The 26441-nt window shown below is 44.6% G+C and overlaps 1 protein-coding gene across 4 annotated transcripts; it reads left to right on the top strand.

The window, feature by feature from the left end:
- The first annotated feature begins 13222 nt into the window (after window positions 1–13222).
- On the top strand, window positions 13223–25437 carry LOC307207694 (uncharacterized protein). Of its 4 annotated transcripts, none has more exons than XM_079961802.1 (7): window positions 13226–13351; window positions 15514–15680; window positions 15837–16730; window positions 17901–17991; window positions 18593–19105; window positions 21144–21368; window positions 23730–25437. In XM_079961802.1, exons 3-7 carry the CDS (start codon window positions 15966–15968, stop codon window positions 24290–24292), a joined length of 2157 nt encoding a protein of 718 aa, XP_079817928.1. In that variant the 5' UTR covers window positions 13226–13351; window positions 15514–15680; window positions 15837–15965; the 3' UTR covers window positions 24293–25437. The 4 variants fall into 4 exon arrangements, with proteins under 4 accessions (XP_079817926.1, XP_079817929.1, XP_079817928.1 ...); XM_079961801.1 differs by having other exon boundaries at window positions 15514–15719; XM_079961800.1 differs by lacking the exon at window positions 15514–15680 and having other exon boundaries at window positions 13223–13351.
- The last annotated feature ends 1004 nt before the right edge of the window (window positions 25438–26441 follow it).

Below are 26441 nucleotides of genomic sequence, written 5' to 3'. Positions count from 1 at the left end.
AGTTTTATTTTCCAATAAGTCTTTATATTTTGTCCAGACATTAAACACTGCCTTTCTGACAATATGGTTCTTAAAGGCCTTATTGATCTTAACCTTGTCATACCATAAGTATGCATGCCAACCAAAAGCATTGTTGAAACCTTCCAAATCCAGTACGTCAGTGTCCTCGAGAAGTAGCCAGTCTTTTAGCCAGCAGAAAGCTGCGGCCTCATAGTACAACTTTAGGTCTGGCAGGGCAAAGCCCCCTCTTTCTTTCACATCGGTTAGTATCTTAAACTTAATTCTGGGCTTTTTGCCCTGCCAGACAAACTTAGATATATCTCTCTGCCACTTCCGGAAGCACTCCGTCTTGTCCACAATCTGTAGCGTTTGAAACAAAAACAACATTTTTGGCAATACATTCATCTTGATAGCAGCAATTCGGCCTAACAAAGAAAGTTTCAATTTTGTCCAACTGTCTAAATCTCTCTTAATTTCTGACCAACATTTTTCATAATTGTCCTTAAATAAATTCAGATTTTTTGCTGTTATGTTTACCCCTAGGTACTTTACTTTTTTAACCACATTTAATTCTGTCTCTCTCTGAAACCGTTCCGACTCTGTATCTGTCAAATTTTCCCCCAATACCTTGGTTTTCTGTTTGTTTAATTTAAATCCCGCCACCCGACCAAAGTCTTGAATCAATTGTAATACTCTTTTCGTACTAGATTCTGGCTCCTGCAAGGTCAAAACTAGGTCATCTGCAAAAGCTTTAAGTTTATATTGTTTCGCTCCGACCTGAATTCCTTCCACCAACCGGTCCCCTCTAATCATATTCAAGAGCACCTCCAGAACCGAAATAAATAACAGAGGGGAAATAGGGCAGCCTTGTCGTGTTCCTTTTTCAATTTTAAACTCTTCTGTAACCACATTGTTAACTATCAATTTAGCCTTTTGTTCTGAATATATTGCATCAATCCCATTCTCAAAACCCCGTCCCACTCCCATTTCTTTTAAGTTTCCCTTCATAAATTTCCAGGAAATATTGTCAAAGGCCTTCTCCGCGTCTATAAAGATTAACACTGCTTTTGTATTTATATCTGTTTGCAAAAGTTCCAAAATGTCAATAATGTTCCTTGTGTTAGCAAACAAGTGTCTACCTGGGAGAAAGCCCGCCTGGTCCTTATGAATTACTTCGTTTAAAACTTTTTTAAATCTACTTGCCAGAATATCTGCAAATATTTTGTAATCCACATTTAAAAGAGAGATGGGACGATAGTTCTTAAGTTGTGTCTTATCAGCTTCCGATTTTGGTATCAATGTGATGAAAGCTTCTTTCCACGATTCTGGCGCCCTCCTTCCCTCCATAATTTCATTGCTAACCTCCATCAGTGGTTGTATCAGGTAGTCTTTTAGTGTCTTATAATACTTGGAGGTCAGCCCATCTGGTCCTGGAGATTTGCCCAGTTTCATGTTCTGAATGGCTTGTTCAATCTCTTGTCGTGTTATTTTACAGTTCAGGATTGATCTATTTTCTTGTGACAATTTTGATAGTCCATTTTTTTCCAAAAATTGTTTAATCTCAATCTCATTTTGCGGCCCTTGAGTATATAATTTTTTGAAATATCTTTGGAAGCACTTTCTAATATCTGCAGGGTTCTGGATGTTGATGTTGGTTTCTGCTCTCTTCACTGTGCAGCGAAAGGCTTGTCACAAGACAATGTTTACATTCCACAGACAGCATTGCTGTTATGTTTCCCACGGGAAAGGGGAGGCTGGATGTGACGTACACTGGTTTCCTGTTTTTCACTGTTCTTTGCAGTTCAGTGTGTTTCTCTCTGAGCTTCAGAGGAGAGAGGATGCAGTTCTCTGCTCCGGCAGAGACAAGATGGTTTTCTGTAATATACCAGCTTTGAAATGTAAATAAACCAATATAGAGCATGTTGGCCCCCAGCTCCAGTTACAGATGCATGGAAAGCTAAGGATTCCAAAGCAAGGGGAACTCTTACATTGATAGTATCCCCAGAAGAGCTCTGTCTATTGCGTGATAAGACCTCAGAACGTTGGCACGCTTTGAGAGAGGCTCACATGAGGACAGAAGCTGGATCTACTATGTTTTATTTTAACAAGCTGCATAATATGGCTAGCTGCAGAAGGCTGGCTGATGCAAGTGGGGAATCTGATGCCAATCAGCCACATGCTCAGCTCAGAGTAGCTTGTGATACTGCCATGATTCAGAATGAAGCAGATTGCCAGGGTGATAGCTGCATGGGAAAGGGGGAGACTTCACAGACGTCATCCCAGAGTGCAGTGGAACCACCAGATGGCGCCAAAGCTTTGAAGGCAGTGAAATGCTACTCCTGTGGACGTCTAGGCCATATGAAGAGGGAATGCAAATATCCCAGGGCCAAAACAGAGCAGCGCAGCGAAAGCTCATCGCGTGGAAAAGGCCAGAGCAAAGGCAAAGGTCCGGTGTCCAGGACAACGCAGCCCAAGGCAATGGTCTCACGCTTCACTCCAAAAGTTGCAGAGGTCCAGAAGACGTCTAGATCTTTCTTCGTTGTTGATTCAGCGGCAACGCACCACATGTGCAACGATAAGCGACTGTTCGTGTCTTTTACACCGCAGGAAGGTGCGATTCACCAGGCGGATGACCACACAATTCCCAGTAAAGGCTACGGAACTGTTGTTCTTCACAGTTTGGACTTATCGATAAAGAATGTACTTTATGTCCCAGATGCCAAACATAATCTGCTCAGCGTCGGACAGCTGAATGAGCGGAACATTGACGTTTCCTTTAAGAACAAAAGGTGCATCATCACAAAGAAAAATGATTATGTATTGTATGCTGAATATGTTGATCGTTTGTATGTTTTATATTATGATGATGTTGTGCAGGATGACACTTGTTGCATTGCAGGTTCTAACAAATGTTTGCATGCAGAATGTATTCATGATTTTCATCGAAAATTTGGACATTTGGGTTTTGAGGCAGTATCTAAAATGCCTGCCTTGGTTGAAGGTATGACTATTAAACCCTGCAGGTACCACATGAAGTGCAAGGCATGCGCAGCAAACAAGGTGAAAATGGCTCCGAAAGGTAAGGTGTCTAGTAGGCAAGCTACAGAACCATACCAAATTGTTCATGCTGATTTGGTTGGACCACTAGCGCCCTCTTTGGGAGGAAATAGGTACTTCATGGTTCTCATTGATGCATTTTCCAGGTATATTCATGTGTACAATCTCAAGCAGAAATCAGAGGCTTTTCCTAGGTTCAAGGAATTCTGTGCTTGGTTGGAAAATGTGCATGGTAAGAAGGTAAAAACTCTTTTCAGTGATCGCGGAGGGGAATTCACTTCTCAGCAGTTTGAAGCTTTTCTGTCTGAGAAAGGAATTCAACACGATTTGTCTAGTCCTCGCTCGCCATGGCAGAATGGACTTGCGGAAAGAGCAAATCAGACATTGCTTCAAGGGTTAAAAACCTTGCTACATGATGCAAATCTTCCAGAGAGTTATTGGGCCGAAGCTCTCTCATGTTTCACTTACAGTTATAATCGTAGGTTATCTTCAGCGATTGGTTGTACTCCCTATGAGAAGATGTTTGGCAAAAAGCCATACATCAAACACATGAAAATTTTTGGTTCTGACATGTGGGTTCACTCACCACAAAACTCCAAGTTAGACAAGCGTGGTTTGCATGGTATCTTTCTAGGTTATGAGAAAGGTTCTTACAGAATAAGGATGACTGACTCTAAGACCATTAAGCTCACAAGAAGTGTTGAGTACAATGCCAAGTGGGGGGAGAATGTGGGAATTTTCCAATGTTATCCTGATGACAGTGATGAGACTGAGGATAGTCAAAAGCAACCACAACCACCCACACCCACTGATGAAAGTTCTGATTCTGAGTCTGAAACTGAATCGGGTGATTCAGAGGATTTCAAGAGTGCGAAAGCCTCTATGCGACCCTCTGAAAGCTCTGATCAGGAATTGGAGGAACCATTGTTCACAATAGGTCGCTTTTCTCCTAAGAAGGAAGAGGAGAGTGTTGAAGACTTAAGGCTAATTCGCAGGTCACAGAGAGCCACAAAAGGCAGACCTCCAAAGAGATTTGCTGATGAGTTTGCAAAGATAGCAGTAACAGCTGTTAAAAGCTCCAAGAAGGTATTTGAACCTTCAAGTTTCCAAGAAATCCAGGATTTGGATTCAAAGGAAGCTGAGCCATGGTTAAATGCCATGAAGGCTGAGCTTGATTCCTTGGAAAGGAACAAAACATGGGAACTTGTTCCAGTAGTTCCAGGAATGAAACTGCTTGGAAGCAAATGGGTCTTCAAAGCGAAGACTGATCAAAATGGCAAGATAGTCAGACACAAAGCCAGATTGGTAGCCAGAGGTTTTGCACAGGTACCAGGTGAAGACTATCACGAGACCTACTCACCCACAGTAAGGTATGAGAGCATTAGGCTTATGCTCAAGCTAGCTGCCGAGGAGAATTTACACATTAGTCACCACGATGTGAATACAGCTTTTCTGTACGGATCTCTAGATGAATCACTTTATATGCTTCCACCTGATGGCGTACAGGTAAAACAGGGATTTGTTTGTGCTCTGAAAAAGTCCCTTTATGATCTCAAACAAAGTGCACGGTGTTGGCACACAAAACTCACTGAAGTATTGTTTTCTCTAGGTTTTAAGCAAGGGAAAGCTGATCCATGTGTATTTGTCAAAGAGGAGGGGCAAAAGAAACTGTATTGTTTGTTTTATGTTGATGATTTATTATTCTTTTGGAAAGATGTCACAATGTACAATAACGCCCTAGCTCAACTGAAAGAGCACTTTGACATGAAAGATCTTGGTGAGGTAAACAACTATCTATCTCTGGAAATAGAGAGAGATCAAGATGGTAACATTCTAGTACACCAGTCACGGAAAATTGCTGATGTGTTAGGCAAACTAAACCTGATGGATGCTAACCCTGTAGACACACCGATGACAACAGGTTATCAGGTAGATGACACTGAAGAAGCATTTTCTGACACTACACTGTACAGAAGTGTGCTAGGCAAGCTAAACTTCATTGCCAGATGTTCAAGACCAGACATTGCTGTTAGCTGTAATTTGCTAAGCAGACAAGTCAACAATCCTACTGTTAAAGATTGGAAAGCTCCGAAACGCATAGCGCGGTATTTGAAAGGCACTATGCATTACAGACTGAGATTTAACAATCAGAAGTCTGGTGGTCTTGAGATATTTGCAGATGCAAGTTTTGGAAGTGACACTGCAGACAGGAAAAGCACGTCTGGAGTTTGCTACATGTACAATCAGGGTCTATTTGATTGGTCATGCAAGAAGCAAACAACAGTTAGCTTAAGTACTTGTGAAGCTGAGCTGAATGCACTGTCTTATTCACTTAAGGATTGTGAATGGTTGTTACAATTGTGCAAAGACATGAAAATTCCTGTCAAATGTCCAATCCAGGTTTACCAGGACAACAAAGCATGTTTGGCTTTGCTGAATTCTGAAGGTTGTAAGCAAAGCACGAAGCACTTGCAATTGAAGTTGCAGCATGCTAGGGAACGTATTCAGAAGGGACTCGTAACGGTGTCCTATATGCCAGGTAATGAAATTCCTGCTGATGTATTGTCCAAGATTGTATCAAGGGATCAACACTGTACCTATGTGCAGAAGTTGGGTTTGTACTGATATTGTACGAACACGCTGCCCAGTGGTGTTCACAGAAAGGGGGAGGATGTTGGTTTCTGCTCTCTTCACTGTGCAGCGAAAGGCTTGTCACAAGACAATGTTTACATTCCACAGACAGCATTGCTGTTATGTTTCCCACGGGAAAGGGGAGGCTGGATGTGACGTACACTGGTTTCCTGTTTTTCACTGTTCTTTGCAGTTCAGTGTGTTTCTCTCTGAGCTTCAGAGGAGAGAGGATGCAGTTCTCTGCTCCGGCAGAGACAAGATGGTTTTCTGTAATATACCAGCTTTGAAATGTAAATAAACCAATATAGAGCATGTTGGCACGTATTCCTCATCATTCCGCTGTGCACTTGGATGCTACAAATCAACAGTTTCTTCCTTCAATCTCTAAATTTGTAACTGTATTTAATTTTTGTCTCCTCTTCAACTGCCAAGCTAGCAGTTTTCCACATTTATTTGCCGATTCAAAAGTTTTTTGTTTCATTAATTTAATCTTCCACTCTATTTCCTGGTTTATCAATTTAGAATATTGTGCTTGATGAAATTTAATTTCTCTCAACGTCGGCTGTGACTTCGGATTTAATCTTAGCTTCTTTTCTAGTTCTTTAATTTTCTCCAAAATTTTATCTTTCCTCTCATTTTGTGTCCTTTTCTTTACAGCATTCTGTTGTATCAAGAACCCCCTCATCACTGCCTTGCTTGCGTCCCAGATAATTCTTTTTTCCACCGTAGTGTTCATGTTTATCTCAAAATAGTCCTTTAAAGCTTTTTGGGCCTTCTTGATAATCTCCTGATCTCTAAACAGGTTGTCATTCATCTTCCATCTAAAGGAGCCGGTTGGTATTAATGTCATATCCATCTTTACTGCGTTGTGGTCGGAGCAGGTCTTTGGGCAGATTTCCACCTTCTTGACCTTGGGTGCCAGACCTCTAGATATCCATATTTGGTCGATTCTTGTCCAAGTCAGTTGGGCTTCAGAGAAGAATGTTCCCTCTCTTCCCAAGGGGTTCTTCGTTCTCCAAATGTCAATCAAGTCCATATTGTCAGTCATTTCAAAAAAAGTCTTTGGTAGTCTGCCATCTTTTGTGACACTTTGACTTTGTGACTTATCTATGTTGGTTGATACGACCCCGTTCATATCTCCCATCAAAATGATGTTGTTGTAGTCCAGATAGTCCAGCATGATCTCATGCAACTTCTTATAAAATTCCGATTTCCCCTCATTTGGTGCGTAGATTCCTAATATCAAAAGTTTCTCTCCTTGATATTGTATCTCAATTGCCAAAATTCTTCCATGTTCATCTTTAAATAGGAATTTGGGTGACAGGCTCTCTTTTGCATAAATAACCACACCTCTCTTCTTTACTCTGTCCGAAGATATAAATTCCTGACCCAGTCTTTTGTTTATTAGCACTTTTCGATGGAGCCTAGTCACATGTGTTTCTTGCAGGCAGATAATGTCCAATTGTTCTTTTTTTAATATATGAAATATTTTCCTCCTTTTTTCCGGGATGTTACAGCCATTTATATTCCAGCTCAGAAGTTGCAGAGACATCCTGAAATAATCTAGTTATTTTTCCAGGGGTGGTATTTTGTTCGCTAAGTCTTCAGGTTCCAAGGGTGCCGGTACCGCCGGTGCTCCAGGCCCAAAGGGTAGTTCAATTCCTTTTTGAAGGTCCTCTCCGTATGTAGTCAGAAATTTGTCTCTATCTTCCAGTGTTCTAATTTTAACCTTCTTCCCTCTGAAGGTGAAAGATAATCCTTGGGGAAATTCCCACCTAAAGATAATTGAATTGCTCCTAAGCAGTTTAACCAATTCAAGGTAGGCGGATCTAAGGTCCAACAGCTGTTTAGGAATATCTTTGTAAAACTCAATTCTTCTATCCAAAATGTCCAGTAACTTTCCGTAATGTAGGCCCAAAATCTTATCCCTTTCCTCCTTTGATCTCAATATTATCAAACAGTCTCTGGGCTTCTCTTTCTTTAGAAGTCTTCCAAGTCTGAAAGCAGACACAATTTTAAAGTCCTTTTCCTCTAAATTCCAGAACTTGGAGAATTCTTTAGTCAGAAACTCAGCTAGGTTGCCTTCTTCCACTTCTGGTATCGACCTTATCCTTAAATTACTCTCCCGGTTCCGCAGTTCTATCATAGATAGATAAGTCTGATGTTCACCTACTTGTTTGCAGAGTGGTCTTACCTCTTGTTCTAAATTTTCTAATTTTTGACTAGTATCCTCAGCCAATTTCCGATTTTCTACTGTGGCCTCCGTCAACTGCCCAATTGCCTGTGTATTCTGTGATACTTGTCCAGTTAATCTATTTAGACATTCTGTGTTTTGTTCAATTTTGGCTGTTTGTTCATCGACTTTCTTGTCCAAAGATTCTCCTCTCTTGTCCAGAGATTCCAATTTTTCATAGATTTTCTCTAGGATAGAAGAAGTTGCTCCTGAGGCCATATCTTCCAGTTGTAACTGTTCAGTTTCTCCCTCTCCTGCCCTTGGCAGAGAAGCAGCTTCTTCCTCTGAAGGCAAAGTAGGTACAGATGATCTACGTGACTGCGAGACTGAGGTTAAAGTTGTCAAAGTTGCTTGTCTAGTTCTTCCCCTCCTTCTTGCGCCACTCATTCCAAAGTTATCTAAAAGTCAAGGTCAAGCTGAGTTGTTCCCATGAGAAAGTAGCGGCCCAGAGGAAAACAGTCAAACAGGAGGTCGGGGAAAAGGAAAGTGAAATAATGTCACTGCTGTAAATCCCAAATCCTCTAGGGGGAGCTTGAAATGTCTCAAGGGAAGAGTCCGATTCTAATAAATTTACTAGAATCAATTTTAATGTCCAAGGACCTTCAAAAGCAGGTTTTAAGCAGAGTTGGTATTAACAGCCACATTGTATCAGACAGTGCATACTGGAACTTCAGTTGATGTTTCAAAGTAACAAGTCCAAACCCCCTCAGATTTTGCAAGTTCTAATACACAATAGCCAAATCTGCAAAACTGACAGCTCAAGTTGCTCAGGCAGCTCCAGCACCTGGGTTTCTCATCCAAATTGTAGTTCCAATAGAAGAAAGGTATCCCAATACAAATAAATGTCAGATAATCAAATACTTAAAGTCCTTATTTTGTTCAAAAAAAGTTCAATGGGTGCTCAGATCAGTTAGGCTAAAGATTCTTTTTAAGCCTCCACTCCTCCAGCTCTTTGCTTTGAAGTTCAGTGACAGCGGGAGACGGACTTCCTGTTTTTACGTCGCTCCGCTTTCAGCCAAATTCAATAGTTTTAGACTCAAATTTTATAAAGTCCTTCTTTACTCACGGGTTATTGCTTTTCCGAATCAGAAGTTTTCAGGAAGAAAGGTCAGCGCTCACCGGCAGCAGCAGCACGGCTTCACTCCGCGGATCGCGAAATGACTCACAGCGCCGCTACCCCCTCCACGTTCCGGAGCCCCTTACGGGGTTCCTTCAGCGCTTTGGGGGTCGCTTCTGGCGCCCACCGAGTCTCGAGACCACAGGCTCTTGCTGCCTGTGGGTTTCCAAAGTGGGTCTCCGCTTCGCCGTAGCAGACGACCCAATTCCGCGGAGCTTCCTCCTCACTAGTGGAAGAGGACCGCCATTACCGTTCGCGCCGCCTCCGGAAGTAAATATGCAACTTTTTTTAACGGAGGGAGTTTGGTCTTTTTTTTATGTGAGGCCCCCATGACACTGTCAGCTGCATAGTAGGCAAACAGATTTTTAAAAAAGAAGAAAGAAATACAGAAAACATAGGAAAAAATAAGAACCTCACATTTTATTGATGGGTGTTGTTAAAAACTGTTTGCAAATTAGTTACATATAATATTTCTTTTTTAAAAAAAGTTTTTTATTTAAACTTTTCAAATTTATACATTTCATTAGTTTTACAATCAATTTAACATTTCAAAATTTGACTTCCTTCCCCCTCTTTCAGCGGTTCCTTACATTTATTTTTTAATTCATTTAACTTGCTCATTTAATTATCTATTGTAAGTATATATCTTCTGTAAATATTCAATAAACCATTTCCATTCTTTCATAAAAAGTTTGTTATCTTGATTTCTTATTCTTCCAGTAAGTTTTGCCATTTCTGCATATTTCATAAGTTTTTGTATCCATTCTTTACTGGGATGCATATAATATTTCTACAGGCGTTGCCAAGAAAAAGTAAAATACAATACAATAAAATGGAGAATAAAGGGAAATATATCTAGCTATTTAATATGATATTTTGTCAGTGCAGTGGTATCTCAGGTTACAGACGCTTCAGTTTACAGACGCTTCAGGTTACAGACTCGGCTAACTCAGAAATAGTACCTCGGGTTAAGAAATTTGCTTCAGGATGAGAACAGAAATCGTGCTCCGGCGGCAGCAGCGGGAGGCCCGATTAGCTAAAGTGGTGCTTCAGGTTAAGAACAGTTTCTGGTTAAGAACGAACCTCCGGAACGAATTAAGTTCTTAACCCGAGGTACCACTGTATTATTGTGATAGTTTTCCTTTTATTGAATCTTGCTAGTTCCCCAAGAAGCCTGGGGCAGCAGTGCCCTCTCTGCCTGCCTGCCTGCCTCTCTCTCCCTCTCCACACACACACACAATTTATCTTCACAACAACCTCAAAAGGGTGGTTAGAGTTTAAGGTAAGGGCTGGCCCAAGCTATTGCAGTCAGCATCATGGCTGAGTGGGAACTTCTTAAGGGCATCTCAAGTTCCTAAATGCTTGGAAATTGCAAGGATATCCAATGAAGCTGAACGTTGGAAGATAAAAGAAAATACTTCTTTATGCAGCTTGTTGTCAAACTATGGAACTCCCTGCCACAGGGATGGCTTTGAAAGAAGATGAGAAAAATTCATGGAGGAGAATTAATGGACTATGCAAAATCAGACAAATTGACAGGAAGGATTCGAAACCTGCGGGACCAAAGAGGACTGGAGTAAATATTTGAACTATTTGAAAAGCAACTGTAATAAACAGATTACGCTAGTAGGACTGCAAGATGTTTTGTAAGGAGGATTATGCGAAATATTGCAAGGAAGATTATGAAGAGAATATTAGTTAAGGATAATTAAAAGTAATAGAGAAATTAAGAAATGCAGATTAAGCGATAAAGAATGGAAAATCTTCAGAGGTAGTTGACGGAAGTCTAAAAAAATTGTATAAGATAAAAATGTATGTTAAATGACTATGTTAAAAAATTAATAAAAATGTATATATGTATTTAAAAAAATTATGGAGGAGAGGCCTATTGATGGTTACTAGCCATGAAAGCTATGCTCTGCCTCTGCCAGTGTTTTCCAAATTGGGTCTCCAGCTGTTTTTGAACTACAGTTCCCATCATCCCTGACCATCAGTCCTGCTAGCTAAGGATGATGGGAGTTGTAGTCCAAAAAACACCAGGAAACCCAAGTTTGGGAAACACCGACCTCCAAGGTTGGAGACACCAATGCTTCTGCATGGCAATTGCTGGAAACCACAGGAAGGGAAACTGCTTGAATCCTGCTTGCTGTTTGAGACCAGGATGCTGGACTAGATAAGCTGCTGGCCTGATTCAGAGGCTCTTTTATGTCCTTATGTAGAGCAGCTGATCTACAAGGCAGGCTTAAGCAGTATGTGGACCGACAACTCCCAGAAGTGCAAGCTGGATTTCGAAGGGGCAGAGGAACCAGAGGCCAAATTGCAAACATGCGATGGATTATGGAGAAAGCTAGAGAGTTCCAGAAAGACATCCACGTCTGCTTCATTGACTATGCAAAAGCCTTTGACTGTGTCGACCACAGCAAACTATGGCAAGATCTTAAAGAAATGGGAGTGCCTGATCACCTCACCTGTCTCCTGAGAAATCTCTACGTGGGACAAGAAGCTACAGTTATAACTGGATATGGAACAACTGATTGGCTCAAAATTGGGAAAGGAGTACGGCAAGGCTGTATATTGTCCCCCTGCTTATTTAACTTATATGCAGAATTCATCATGCAAAAGGCTGGGCTGGATGAATCCCAAGCCCGAATTAAGATTGCTGGAAGAAATATCAACAACGTCAGATATGCAGATGACCCAACCTTGATGGCAGAAAGTGAGGAGGAATTAAAGAACCTTTTAATGAGGGTGAAAGAGGAGAGCGCAAAATATGGTCTGAAGCTCAACATCAAAAAACAAAGATCATGGCCACTGGGCCCATCACCTCCCGGCAAATAGAAGGGGAAGAAATGGAGGCAGTGAGAGATTTTACTTTATTGGGCTCCATGATCACTGCAGATGGTGACAGCAGCCACAAAATTAAAAGACGCCTGCTTCTTGGGAGAAAGGCGATGGCAAACCTAGACAGCATCTTAAAAAGCAGAGACGTCACCTTGCCAACAAAGGTCCGTATAGTTAAAGCTGTGGTTTTCCTGGTAGTGATGTATGGAAGTGAGAGCTGGACCATCAAGAAGGCTGATCGCCGAAGAATTGATGCTTTTGAATTATGGTGCTGGAGGAGACTCTTGAGAGTCCCATGGACTGCAAGAAGATCAAACCTCTCCATTCTGAAGGAAATCAGCCCTGAGTGCTCACTGGAAGGACAGATCCTGAAGCTGAGGCTCCAGGACTTTGGCCACCTCATGAGAAGAGAAGACTCCCTGGAAAAGACCCTGATGTTGGGAAAGATGGAGGGCACAAGGAGAAGGGGACGACAGAGGACGAGATGGTTGGACAGTGTTCTCGAAGCTACCAGCATGAGTTTGACCAAACTGCGGGGGGCAGTGGAAGACAGGAGGGCCTGGCGTGCTCTGGTCCAGGGGGTCACGAAGAGTGGGACACGACTAAATGACTAAACAACACCACCATCACTTTAAACAGCCCAGCTTCCTCCAAAGAAAGAAGGGAAGGGAAAGAAAGGTGCACCAGGAAGATTCCGCTGGCGTTTTAGTTCCCCCATGCGCTCTCCATTTCCTGTCCTCTCTAGGAATCTCTAGCTCAGGCCCTTTAACCCCTTTAGTACCACAGCTGAGTTGTTGGTGGGGTTGCATTGCCCTGGGCAGAGCGGGGCAGTAGGGGAACTTCCAACATGGGCAGAACTTGTGCTTGGGACAGATGAGGTGCCCAGCTTTCAGAGCCTGCGTCATGGCAGGCAGGAATATGAAAGGTCCGGTGGGCCCTCTGAGCATATGCAGAGTGCATTCATTGCCCTTGGGGAGGTGCCGCGCGGCTCAGTGGAAGAGCACGCGGTTTGCATGCAGGAGGTCCAGAGTTCAAGCCCCAGCTTCTTCCAATATGTAATTGCTGCATTTGCAGGGGGTTGGACTAGATGACCCTCGGGACCCCTCCCCGCTCTGTGGGGATTTGCACAGCTGAGTTCCTCTGATGAAAATGGGGATATCCTACTCCATACCCTCCAATATTTCTCTTGATAAAATGTGTGCTTTATAAGATCGTGAGGCTAAAGGTGTGTCTCTGGTTGGTTGGGTTGTTGTTGTTTTTTTACAGGCACACGAAGGGTTACATTGTGAGTGTTTTGGTTCCTAGAGAGACTGAGGAGTTGGGGGTGAAAGGGAAATATTAGGGCTGCCCACTTCCTGTTCTGGATGCTCCCCACCCTCTCCAGCCCCTCTGTTGCAGGATACAGCCAGACCAGAAAGAGGACAGCCTCTGTGGGGCTGAAGCAGATCCAGCGCAGTGGGGCAGGATGTGCTGTGAGTTGCATGTGGAGGGGGAAAGGGGAAAGTTTCTAAATGTGCAAGTGGTGCAGAGCAGATGCAAACCCTTGCCCTCTGCCACTTCCGTTCACTTTTGACCTAGATCTTTGATAAAACGGATTTTCGTATGTTTTCCTGTACATATGTTTCCCTGTACACCACCTCTGTCTACAACTACAGAGTCTCCTCCTCCTCCTCCTCCTCTTCTTCTTCTTCTTCTTCTTCTTCTTCTTCTTCAGTATTTTAGTATTTTATTTCTCCTTCATAAATGCTACGGTTTGCCATTGCATCTTTTTGGCGTTTTAGGATGGGAAAGTAACTTTCGTGCAATTGGGGTGGATGGGGGGTGAGATAGGAAAAAGTGAAGAGGCAGTGGTTCGATAGAGGATTCTTGCAAAAGTGGGGAGGCTTTTAAGAAGAGCGTCTCCCCCTCAATACACATTGAAGTTGTGCCATAGAACATCCTGATACAGTAGATCGATATTTTTAATCAGCCACCAAGCATTGCAATTTGTGCGCAAAGAACAGACATATATGAAGGCAGCTAAGCAGACAACGCTGCCCAATTTAAATTAAAACCCACACAAAATTGAAAGTTCATTGTTGTGACCCTTATTTCTAACAGCAACTCCTAGAAATTTTGCAGGTTTTGCTTACCTTGGTCCACAACGAGGGAACGAGTCACACAATAATCAACTGGACGTCCTAGTTGAGATAATAATGGGGTGGTAGGTTAACACTTTACACAAAACTCTGTTTTGGGGTTTGTTTGTTTTTACTTGAAAGTTAAATTTGAGGTTGTTTCCTAAGGAGTGTCAGGGGTGTGAAACAGCAAAGGTGACTTCAGGCAGGATTGTGAGCAAGCATAAAATTATGGAATTAACCAGGTGTGTAAGCGAATGGATTCAAAGAAAGAAGAGGTATTACCGAGAATCACTCATCTAATAATAACACTGGGAGTGTAATTTCTTTTATTTATATAAATATATATATATATATATTCCTTTTTTTGTGCCATATGGTTAGAGGAGAGAACTTTGTTTATTGCATTTGTATCTCAAAGGTGTGGCCTACATGGGTTCTCTTCCTCCTCATTTAATCCTCATTTAACCCTGCCAGGTAGGTCAGGCTGAGAAGCAATGAATGGCCCAAGGTCACTTAGTGGGTTTCATGGCTGTGGGGTAATTTTAACTCTGGTCGCCCAGGTCCAAGTCTGATACTCGAACCACTAACAGCTCGCATCATCCCTGACCTCTGGAGGGCTGCATAGGTCAGTCACGCCGAGTTGGGAGTGCTGGACTAGGAAGAGGGAGACACGAGTTCAAGTCTCCATGTGGCTGTAAAGCTCATTGAGCGACCTTTAGCCCCTTACGTTCTCTCTCAGCCTAAAGACTACTTAACTGGGTTGTTGAGAGGATAAAATGACAAAGGAGACAAGCATTGGTCCATCTGTGGATGATGTTGTACCATTGGTCCATTTAGCTCAGAACTGAAATGTTCTTCCCATGATGTTGCGTCAGCTGCTAGATCCAGATAGCAGGCCCAGTTTAGCAAAGCGCTTTTAACTGGTACCCTGGCACAAGGGCCTGAGGCTTTTCAAAGCTTGCCAATTATATTTGTAGTTGTGCAAATAGAAAAGGTTCAGTCTAGCTGTACAAGCTCTGATCATGAAGAAAGTGACTGGAGGAAAGGGAAAAGTTGAATGAGCACGCTCAGAAAAAAGGCAAGGCCTTCTCAGTAGTGGCACCTACCCGGTGTAACACCCCCCATCAGATGTCAAGGAAATAAACAGCTATCTGACTTTCAGAAGACATCTGAAGGCAGCCCTGTTTAGGGAAGTTTTTAATGTTTGATGTTTTTCACTTTATTATTATTATTATTCTGTTGGGAGCTGCCCAGAGTGGCTGGGGAAATCCAGCCAGATGGGTGGGGTATAAATAAATTATTATTATTATTATTATTATTATTATTATTATTATTAACATGGAAACCCAGCTTATCCCGAGCTCTGCATGGAGATGCAAAAGATTGAACCCAGGATAGTGCAAGGCAGACGCTCAGCCTGAAGGCTTAAAATATGGTTTCTCTTTCAGAACGACTCAACAGCCAAAACAACTTGGTTTGGCTTATTTATTCCACCTTTTGTCTTCTTCCTTCAGGGAAAAAACGTTCCTTTCTTGCTGGCTGGAAATTTTGCTGAATCCAGCATAAAGTCACCATCTGACAGGAGTGACTTGCTTGCGGCACCGTCGACAGATCCTGCTGGTGTGTCCTGGAGGAATCAGCCTGGTGGATGAAAACATGAGATGCGCTTATTTTAAAGGAGGTGCGACTGATGGAAAGGTCCTCCCTGGCACCAACTGTAGTACATCCACAAAGGCACAAGCCTCTCACACGTTGGATAAGAAGGAGTAAACTCTTTGTTTAGCTCTTTTTTAGGAGAAGGCTACAAATATTTTGTTTGTTTGTTTGTTTGTTTTAGGCCTGCAAGTCTCGATGTGGCAACATTTCAGAACCCTTGTCCTTCCAGTGATGGGCTTTCCAGCTTAAAATAGCACTTTCTACGCTCTCTGTGGACATTGCCTCCGGTGTTCCGACGCCGCCGGACAAAATGGCTGCTGAGCTTAGGGCCGGTGGAGTCATGAGTCTCCCTTTGCAGAACGTTCTAGTACACGAGGCGATCCCTGGTGCGAAACTGAGGGAGGGATCCCAAGCGGGGCTTCTGGAATCCGAAGGGGAACGGGTGGTCCCTCGCGTCATCCAGGTTGGGACCATCGGGGAGCTTCTGGGCTGGGTGCCCCCCCAAGAGTTGACCCAGGGGTCCGAGGAAGGCTTGGCGCAACGCTGGGAAACTCAGTGGCAGGAGGTCCTAAAGGCCGTGCAGCCCCTTCCCTCCGGGTGGGGAAGCCAACAGCTGTCGAAACCGTTGCTGTGGGGCTCTTGTGAGGCCGTGACGGTTGCTGGCCAGTGGCCCAGCGGAGATGGAGTCGCTCAGCTTCTGGTGGGCAATGGCAGAGGAGCTCCAGCAGCCTTTAGCAATCTGGTCGCTGGAGAAAACAGGACGTCGGAGAAAGAGGCTGTGGGAAAGGACGACACTGGCACCGACGCGCAGGGCAGACATTTCGGGCAGTTTGGCTACCAGGAAGCCGAGGGACCCCGAGAGGTTTGCAAGAAGCTCCGGGAACTCTGCTGGCAGTGGCTGAAGCCAGAGAAGCACACCAAGGAGCAGATCCTGGAGCTGGTCATCCTGGAGCAGTTCCTGGCCATCCTGCCGCCGGAGATGCAGAGCTGGGTCAGGTCGCGTGGCCCTCAGGCCTGTTCCCAGGCGGTGGCCCTGGCCGAAGATTTCCTCAGACGCCAGCAACCAGAGGCCGAGGTCAAAGGGAGAAAGTTTTAAGATTTTATTTTAAATCATTTTGATTTGATTTTAGAAATGTAAAATTAGAACAATCCAAATGTATATCCATATACGGTGGTGCCTCGGATTACATACACTTCAGGTTACATACGCTTCAGGTTACAGACTCCGCTAACCCAGAAATAGTACCTCAGGTTTAGAACTTTACCTCAGGATGAGAACAGAAATTGTGCAGCGGCAGCGGGCGGCCCCATTAGCTAAAGTGGTGCTTCAGGTTAAGAACAGTTTCAGGTTAAGAATGGACCTCCGGAACGAATTAAGTTCTTAACCCGAGGTACCACAGTACAGAGATTACTCTGAATCTCAAGACGTCCCCCCACCCCCTCCGTGGGTCCTATTGTCAACATTTACAACTGCATATTATTCCATAGTCTGTATTTTGTATCACTCCATATTGTCCATAATAATTGTTTCACTACAAGTGAGATTAAAATCCTGCTCATGTTTTCATCTGCTTGCAATGGTCTCCTAAATAAGTTTTTTAAAAATCCCATTCCTTTTATAAAGTTTTTGTCCTCTTGTTTCCTGAGCTTTCCAGTCCATCAGCTTAGTTTGCCATTCCTCTCTGATAGGGCCTCTGTCTTCTTTCCATCTCTGGGCTAGTAACATCCGTGCAGCAGTTGTTGTATACATAAAATGTCTTCTTTGGAATATAATTCCTATAATTCCTAATAGAAAAGCTTCTGGTTTTTTAACAAAAGTTATTTTAAACATTTTTTTTCATTTCATTATATATCATCTCCCAGAAAGCTTTTATTACCTTACACGACCACCACACATGATAAAAGGTACCTTCTTTTTCTTTACATTCCCAGCAGGTATTTGCACTAGTTCTATACATTTTTGCTAACTTACTAGGAGTCAAATACCACCAGTACATCATTTTCATAAAATTTTCTTTCAGTGTACGGCATGCTGTAGATTTCAGATCCGTTTTCCATAACCTTTCCCAGTCTGCCATCTGGATATTATGTCCCAAATCCTTTGCCCAGTGTATCATTGCTGATTTGACCTGGTCGTCTTTTGAGAAAGTTTTAAGATTTGATCTTCCTATGGGTGAGCCTGAGGAGGGTTTGCCTCCCTGACTCCAAGGCGTTGACTTGACAGGAATCCTCTCTGCTCTTTTAGGCACTGGGGAGACACGAGGAGGAGGTGATTGTGGTCTCCCCTGAGGCCGAGTGGTCGCCGATGGAGGGCAGCCTGGGTCCCAACTCATTGGGTATGTATAAATTGTATGGACCCCATTGATCCCATTTAGATTGTTTGCTCTCCAGTCTTGTTTGTGGGCTTCCCATGGAGGCATCTGTTTTTATTTTTATTAGGTATTTTGTGGTTTTATATCTTGATTTTATTCTGGGGAGGGTGGGGTATAAATCATCACCATTATTATTATTATTATTATTATTATTATTATTATTAGAACCGCCCTGAGACCCCGGGGTATTGGGCAGTATATAAATTCTAATGATGATGATGATGATTTCTTGGCAGAAGAGACAAGCCATAGAGAAGGAAACAGCTAGAGGAATCTAGGAAAATGCTAGCTGCTAGAGCAAAGTAAATAGAGGCATAGCTGACCAGAATAGCAGAGCAAAAGGCCTGTGAAAATTGTGCAGCTCATCCAATGAGATAAAGAGAGTCAGATTTCTCTGAGCTTTAGAAGCTAAAATGAGAGAGGGTGTTTAAGATGTCATGCAAATGCACCGTCAAAATGTGGTCATGTGGAAGCAGCATTGGTGTCCAGCAGAGCTCTTTTGTATCTTTTTAAATACTGTGCAGTAAAATCCAGCCTGATTCTTCTGTTTCCTTTTCCCGTTCAGGGAAAGTGAACCTGGATGGCTATGTGGTCTCAGCTGGAGAAACAACTCTGAATGGGAGCAAGCTGGGCCCTTTCCAGCGCGGAAGTCCCAGGCTACCGGTGATGCTCGGGGCGTTATTGGGGCGGCCTGGTTCCATCGAAAGCAGCTGTGATCTGGAACAGGAGAATGAGACGGAGCCGCTGGAGAGGTGGGACGAAGCCACACTCTGCAGCGAGGGGGTCTACGAGACCGTAGTGCGCTTGGAGGAGCATGGCCACTGGTGCCTCGAATGCGGCGAAAGCTTCCAGGATGAGTGGCAGCTGGATAGACACCAGAAGACCCACACGGGCCGCAAGCGTCCCGAGTGCCCGGAATGCGGCAAGAGTTTCCGGGATATCTCACATGTCCTCCGGCACCAGACAGTCCACACCGGAGAGAAGCCGTATTCCTGCGCCGAGTGTGGGCAGAGCTTCACCCAGAAGCCGGCCCTCAACAGACATCTCAGAAAACATCTGGAAGAAAAGAACTACACAGGTACGTATGCCGTAATCAATTCTGCGGGTGCCACGAAAGATGAATATGCTCAAGAGGGAATAGAATCTGCACACACACAAAATATAAATACAGTTACAGATAGGTAGCCGTGTTGGTCTGCCATAGTCAAAACAAAATAAAAAAATTCCTTCCAGTAGCACCTTAAAGACCAACTAAGTTAGTTCTTGGTATGAGCTTTCGTGTGCAGTGTATCTGAAGAAGTATCTTCAGATACTTTCAGATCTTCAGATACTTCAGATACTTTCAGATACACTGGATACTTTCGTGTCCAGTGTATCTGAAGAAGTGTGCATGCACACGAAAGCTCATACCAAGAACTAACTTGGTTTTTTTATTTTGTTTTGACAAAATATAAAGCTTTTAAATAACTGCACAAACCCTGCAGCTCCATCCAGATTATTGAAACGATGCAACTTACAACAGAAGATGTAATACAGTGGTACCTTGGTTCCTGATTGGCTTGGTTCCTGAACAAATTGGCCCCGAACGCCGCAAACCCAGAAGTGAGTGTTCCGGTTTGCGAAAGTTTTTCGGAAGCCGAATGTCCAATGTGGCTTCCGATTGAGTGCAGGAAGCTCCTGCAGCCAATCGGAAGCCGCACCTTGGTTTTCGAACCGTTTTGGGAGTCAAACGGACTCCTGGAACAGATTAAATTTAAGAACCAAAGTACCACTGTATTTGGATTCCAGCTTTGGTGTGTTGATATACTTAGCCAGTGTGGTGTAGTGGTTAAGAGTGGTAGTCTCGTAATCTGGGGAACCGGGTTCGCGTCTCCGCTCCTCCACATGCAGCTGCTGGGTGACCTTGGGCCAGTCACACTTCTCTGAAGTCTCTCAGCCCCACTCACCTCACAGAGTGTTTGTTGTGGGGGAGGAAGGGAAAGGAGAACGTTAGCCGCTTTGAGACTCCTTAAAGGGAGTGAAAGGCGGGGTATCCAATCTAAACTCTTCTTCTTCTTCTTAATAGTGTTTGTTGTGGAGGAGGAAGGGAAAAGGAGATTGTTAGCCGCTTTGAGACTCCTTAGTGTAGTGATAAAGCGGGATATCAAATCCAAACTACTACTCCTCCTCCTCCTCCTCCTCCTCCTCCTCCTCCTCCTCTTCTTCTTCTTCTTCTTCTTCTTCTTCTTCATATTCCACAACAATATGAAACCACGGGACTTCCCGCAGGATCATCAGGGGTATTCAAATCTCCGCATTCTGCTATGAATAATTGCAAGGGACAAAGTGATTCCCTCTTGCTGTGTGAGAGATAAGGAAATGTCTCTTCTAATATTATCTTAAGAAGAGGAATTCCTTCTGTGTGTGTGTGTGTGTGAGAGAGAGAGAGAGAGAGAGAGAGAGAGACAGAGAGAGAGACAGAGTGCCTCTGCTAAAATGACAGTGGAAGAAGTATTAGAAGGAGGAATGTCTGTTCTCAGATGTTCCTGATACAGTCCTCATAAGATATTGTATTAAACATAACCTTCACAGAAAAACAAAATCTGCTGCCCAGTTAATAAGGGATACCCTTTTTAGCCTATCGAAAATATTTTTATCTGTCCTTCTGTCTGTCTGTCTGTCTGTCTTTCTATCTATCTAATCTACTGTATTTACTTACTTAATTGCTTACTTACAAGCAGGCTCGTACTCAATAATTCTCAGAAACCTAAAAACCAGTGCAGTTTTGAAAGGTTCATTCTGCAACCTTGATTCAAAATGGCATCTAATTGTAGAGACGCATAGACAAAAAAAAACCCCTTCTTGATCTTGGGAACCATCATGCAATATTTGTTTGTGATCTCTTAAGAGGTGTCTAAATGAACAGCAAACGAGTAAATTTCCAAAACATGTGGTATTTTTCAATAACATATGGTACACACACACTGCTTGGCACCATAGTTTCCAACTGGTGCACTAAGGAATCAGAAAAGTTTTGCATCGGTTAAAATTCAAGTAAGCAAATGACCTTATTTAAACCTTGCGACGCTCCTCCCTCGTGCGGGATCTCATACCGCTCCCCGCCTCTGGCCAAACAGGTGTCAGCATCACTGTCCGACCCCCGAAGACGCTTGTGAGCCGCAAACGCCCCGAGTGCCTAGAGTGCGGGAAGAGTTTCCGGGACATTTCGCAAGTCCTTCGTCACCAGACAGTCCACACGGGAGAGAGACCGTACAGCTGCCTCGAGTGCGGACAAAGCTTCACTCAGAAACCAGCCCTCAACAGACACCAGAGGAAGCACGTAGAAGGCAGCCACGGTGCAGGTATGCGGCTGGGCTTACCCTCCGGGACCACAGCTTCCAGCCAGAGCCGGATCTGGGTTCAGGGGAGCCCTTGGGCAAAGACTCCCTTTCAATGTATCTCCCTCGCTGCCACTGATGCTGCCCCTTCCCCATTAGGACTATTCACATCACCTGCTTTCTTTTTCTGTTTTTTTCTGAAGTGGGGGTGTCAACCTGAATAACAACAACAATTTATACCCCGCCCATCTGGCTGGGCTTCCCCAGCCACTCTGGGCTGCTCCCAACAGAATATTAATAATAATAATAATAATAAAGCAATAAAAATATCAAACATTAAAAACTACTTGATACAGGGCTGCCTTCAGATGTCTTCTGAAAGTCAGGTAGTTGGTTATTTCCTTGACATCTGATGGGAGGGCGTTCCACAGGGCGGCGCCACTACTGAGGAGGCCCTCTGTCTGGTTCCCTGTAACCTCACTTCTCGCATGGAGGGAACCGCCAGAAGGCCCTCGGCGCTGGACCTCAGTGTCTGGGCAGAACAATGGAGGTAGAGATGCTCCTTCAGGTATACTGGGCCAAGGCCATTTAGGGCTTTAAAGGTCAGCACCAACACTTTGGATTGTGCTCGGAAACGTACTGGGAGCCAATGTAGGTCTTTCAGGACCAGTGTTATATGGTTCCGGCAGCCGCTCCCAGTCACCACTCTAGCTGCTGCATTCTGGATTAGTTGCAGTTTCTGGGTCACCTGCAAAGGTAGCCCCACATAGAATGCATTGCAGTAGTCCAAGCAGAGGATAACTAGAGCATGCACCACTCTGGCGAGACAGTCGGCGGGCAGGTAGGGTCTGCGTACCAGATGGAGTTGGTAGACAGCTGCCCTGGACACAGAATTGACCTGCGCCTCCATGGACAGCTGTGAGTCCAAAATGACTCTCAGGCTGCGCACCTGGTCCTTCAGGGGCACAGTTACCCCATTCAGTACCCCATCCATACCTGCCCGCCCCCCTGTCCCCCCCAAAACAGTACTTCTGTGGTGGAGATTTGGTCTCTCCCTTGAGAGTTTTCATGGCCCTCTGCTTCATCTTGATGGGACAGCTGTGTGATACGCTGCTAGTGTAGCAACTGAACATAAAACGGTGGATTTAGCAGAGCACTGGATCCAGTGTTTTGTGGTGGGTTAGAGTTTCAGAGTAGGACCTGAGTAAAAAGGTAAAGGTAAAGGTACCCCTGCCCGTACGGGCCAGTCTTGACAGACTCTAGGATTGTGCGCTCATCTCACTCTAGAGGCCGGGAGCCAGCGCTGTCCGCAGACACTTCCGGGTCATGTGGCCAGCGTGACGAAGCTGCTCTGGCGAACCGGCACCAGAGCAGCACATGGAAATGCCGTTTACCTTCCCGCTATAAAGCGGTACCTATTTATCTACTTGCACTTAAGGGTGCTTTCGAACTGCTAGGTGGGCAGGAGCTGGGACCGAACGACGGGAGCTCACCCCGCCGCGGGGATTCGAACCGCCGACCATGCGATCGGCAAGTCCCAGGCGCTGAGGTTTTACCCACAGCGCCACCCGCGTCCCTGACCTGAGTAACCAAGATTCAAATCCCCACTTACTCATGAAGCTTGATGGGTGACTTTGGGCCAGTCACACACAGGCCTAACCTCCCTTTTTGGGGGGGAGAAAAAGGTGAGATATAAATGCATATAAATAAACCAAAGAGCTGGAGTCATAGAATCGAAGAGTTGAAAGGAACAGCCGTCCCATACGGGAATCAAACTTGCCACCTTGCCATTATCAGCACCATGCACTAACCAATAAGTCTCACTAGTTAAACAAGATTTCCCCCTGTCCACGAATACACACAAACGCCCCAAACTGACTCCGTGGGATTGGCGTCCGCAACCCGAAGTTTACATTACCCGAAGGTAACGTAACCTGAGGGTCCACTGTCTACAGAAATGGCAAATCTTACCAGAAGAATAAGACATCAAGATAACAAACTTTAATAAAAGAATGGAAATGGTTTATTGAATATTTACAAATAAACAGTAAACAGATAAGGACGTTGGCAGGATTATTGTAATAACCTGCAGTTTTATATTTAAAGTAGATGAATAAATGAGTAAGTTAATTTGGAATATGTAGAAAATAAAAAAAATAAATTTAAGGAACCGCAGAAAGAGGGGGAAGGAAGACGAGTTTTGAAATGTTAAAATGATTGTAAGATTAGTGAAATGTATAAAATTGAAAATCTTAAAAACAGTAACAGAGACACTTGCAGGTGCAACATTTGGGTGTGTGCATTTGTGAAATATATTAATTTCTTTAATCCTTTCCCTAGCATGAGACATGATATCTGCTTGGCTTCTCTCTTTCCCCCTTGCAGGTGACGGAAAAGTGTCTTCAAGCCAGGAAAAGGCCTGCGTGCAGCCAGGATCCTTGCAGCCCAGCCCGTCAGCAGCATCCCAAGAGAGCGTCGCCGGCAGCACCTTCTCCAGCGGATACTGGCCAGCGGGGGACTCTCCGTGGGGAGCTGCCCCAAGCCGGGTTGGGGCTGCGACCAAAGCTGCCCGGAAAAAGCTGAGCCGCAGGGGGCAAAGAAACCACTGGTGCTTCCTCTGCGCAAAAGGTTTCCGGGACAAGGCGGACTTGGTGAGGCACGAGAGGATCCACACGGGTGAAAAGCCCTACTCGTGTCTGGACTGCGGGCGGCGGTTCAGCTACACGTCGAGTTTGTACAAGCACCAACTCATCCACCGCCAGCCCATCAATCTAGAGTTGAAACCAGTGGCCCAGGAGGACTTAAATCACGGGCAAAACGGTGTCGCGCACCCCCAGGCGGCTGGGGAGGAAGGGGCGTTGGGCAACGGCGTGAAGGTCGAGGACTGCGAAGGGGAGCCTTACGCTGGGAACGTGGTGCTGTTAGTAGGGGGAGCTGCAGAGAGGTGAAGCGCTTTTTGACATTTTTAACAGGCGGAGTCGAAACCACCTGGCTGAAAAAAGCAAGCAGAGCAGAGACAGCTGCCTGGGCCAGGGGGGTGATGAATTTCTCCTTGAGAGAGGGGGTGGTCCCTGGCTGCTTGAAGGAGGCAGTGGTCAAAAGTTGGTTCGGAAACTTCAGCCGGTGCAGAATTCAACGGCCAGGTTGCTCACCGGGGCAAGGCAGTTTCAGCCCATCACACGACGATCCTAGCCTATCTGCATTGGTGTCCTGATCCACCAGCCCAAAGGGAGTGGTGGGGTGCAGGGATACCAAAGAAGGGTGTCAAAAACATCGGTTTTCGGGCTTTATTAAAAGAAAGGCGTATGGTTGCCTTCGTTGCAGGGGGTTGGACTAGATGACCCAAGGGGTCCCTTCCAACTGTACAGTTCGACTTGCAGCAAATCATTCGGCCAGCCTTTAGTTTCCAGGCCCGATTCAAAGTGCTGGTTCTGACCTGGAAAGCCTTAAACAGCCGAGGGCCACAATACCTCAAGGACTGCCTCTCCCCATATGAACCAACCCCGGACCCCATGATCATAAAACGAGGCCCTTCTTTGTGTGCCTCCTCCACACGAGGTCAGGAGGGTGGCAACACGGGAACGGGCCTTTTTGTGGTGGCTCCCCGTTTGTGGAATGCTTCTCCCCAGCGGGGGCTCAGCTGGCACCTTCAATACATCTTTAGGTGCCAGGCAAAAAAATTTCTCCATAACTAGGCCTTTAGCTGATTAACATTCTATGGCCTTTTGAATGCATTTGTGTGTTGGCCAATCCCCTGTAATGCAGGAATCTCGACCTAGATCATACATGACCGATGGCCATGCAACCTCTGCTTTGAAACCTCCAAGGAAGGAGAGTCTTTACCGCCTCTCACAGGAATCTGCTCCACTTTCATTTTATTAATGCATTTTGCGTTCTCAATTTGTATTCTTATCTTGTGAACCGCCTTGCGATCTCCGGAAGAAGTGTGGCATACAAATTCAAACAATAGCAAATATAAATAACAAATAAAATAGCCAGCTCAAGAGTCTCCTTTGGTTTGCTCCCACCACCTGCAATGTACATATTGTGTAAAGAGGGTTTCTTATGCTTAATGATAATGATTACCGTTAATACAGTGGTGCCCCGCAAGACGAACGCCTAGCAAGACGGAAAACCCGCTAGACGAAAGGGTTTTCCGTTTTGGAGGTGCTTCGCAAAACGAATTTCCCTATGGGCTTGCTTCGCAAGACGAGAACATCTTGCGAGTTCCTGTGGGGTTTTTTTCCTTCCCCCCCCCCTTTTTCTAAGCCGCTAAGCTGCTTATCCGCTAAGCCGCTAATAGCGCTAATCTGCTAAGCCGTCAATGGGCTTGCTTCGCAAGACGAAAAAACCGCTAGACGAAGAGACTCGCGGAACGGATTAATTTCGTCTTGCGAGGCACCACTGTAATATTATGGACAATAACACTGGACTTCAGTGACCCCCTGCTTTCAAGTATTTGGACTGTGGGGACCCTAGCCACAAACATTGTCTTATTTCTCGTTTTAAATAAAAGTATAAACTAACTGCGGATCACAAGTGTGTGTTATTTCTAGAAATGAACCCCTTAAAAATGCCTTGAGGGAGATTGCTTAAGCGACCTTCTGTTATTGATTGACAGCTTTCTGCCTTATGTACCCAGGATGTCACTACAGTTTGCGGGCAATTTCCAAAGATCTCAGAAGCCTGTACCTTCCAGAAAAAGGTGAACTCATTTTTGTTCCTACAAGCTCTTGCAGCTGGGTGAATAGGATGGCAGGCCTTAGGGGTCCATTTCCTATTGTTTTCCCATTTGTCAGGGTTTTTTTGAATGCTGTTTTTATTATATTTCGTACATCACCGTGGGACATATGCGGATGACATGGGATTGTAGGTCAACGGATAATTGCTGTTCAATCCAGAACGCCAAAGGGCTTTGCTGTTACTCCAGTGCAGCTGATGACGCCTGTCTCAATCTGCTTTCAGTTTGTTGCTGGTTTTACCTTCTGAATGTTTTGAGGAGTTGCTTTTACTGACATTTTTGCCGTTCTGTTCTCTCTGTGAACCGCTTTGAGATTGGCGCCTTTTTTTTAATAGCCCAGCGGTGGACAACTTTCA

Source organism: Podarcis cretensis (genome assembly GCF_951804945.1).
Source record: "Podarcis cretensis genome assembly, chromosome: 2".
NCBI lineage: Eukaryota > Metazoa > Chordata > Lepidosauria > Squamata > Lacertidae > Podarcis > Podarcis cretensis.
Note: the sequence above shows the minus strand (reverse complement) of the source record. Positions and strands in the feature narration are given on the sequence as shown.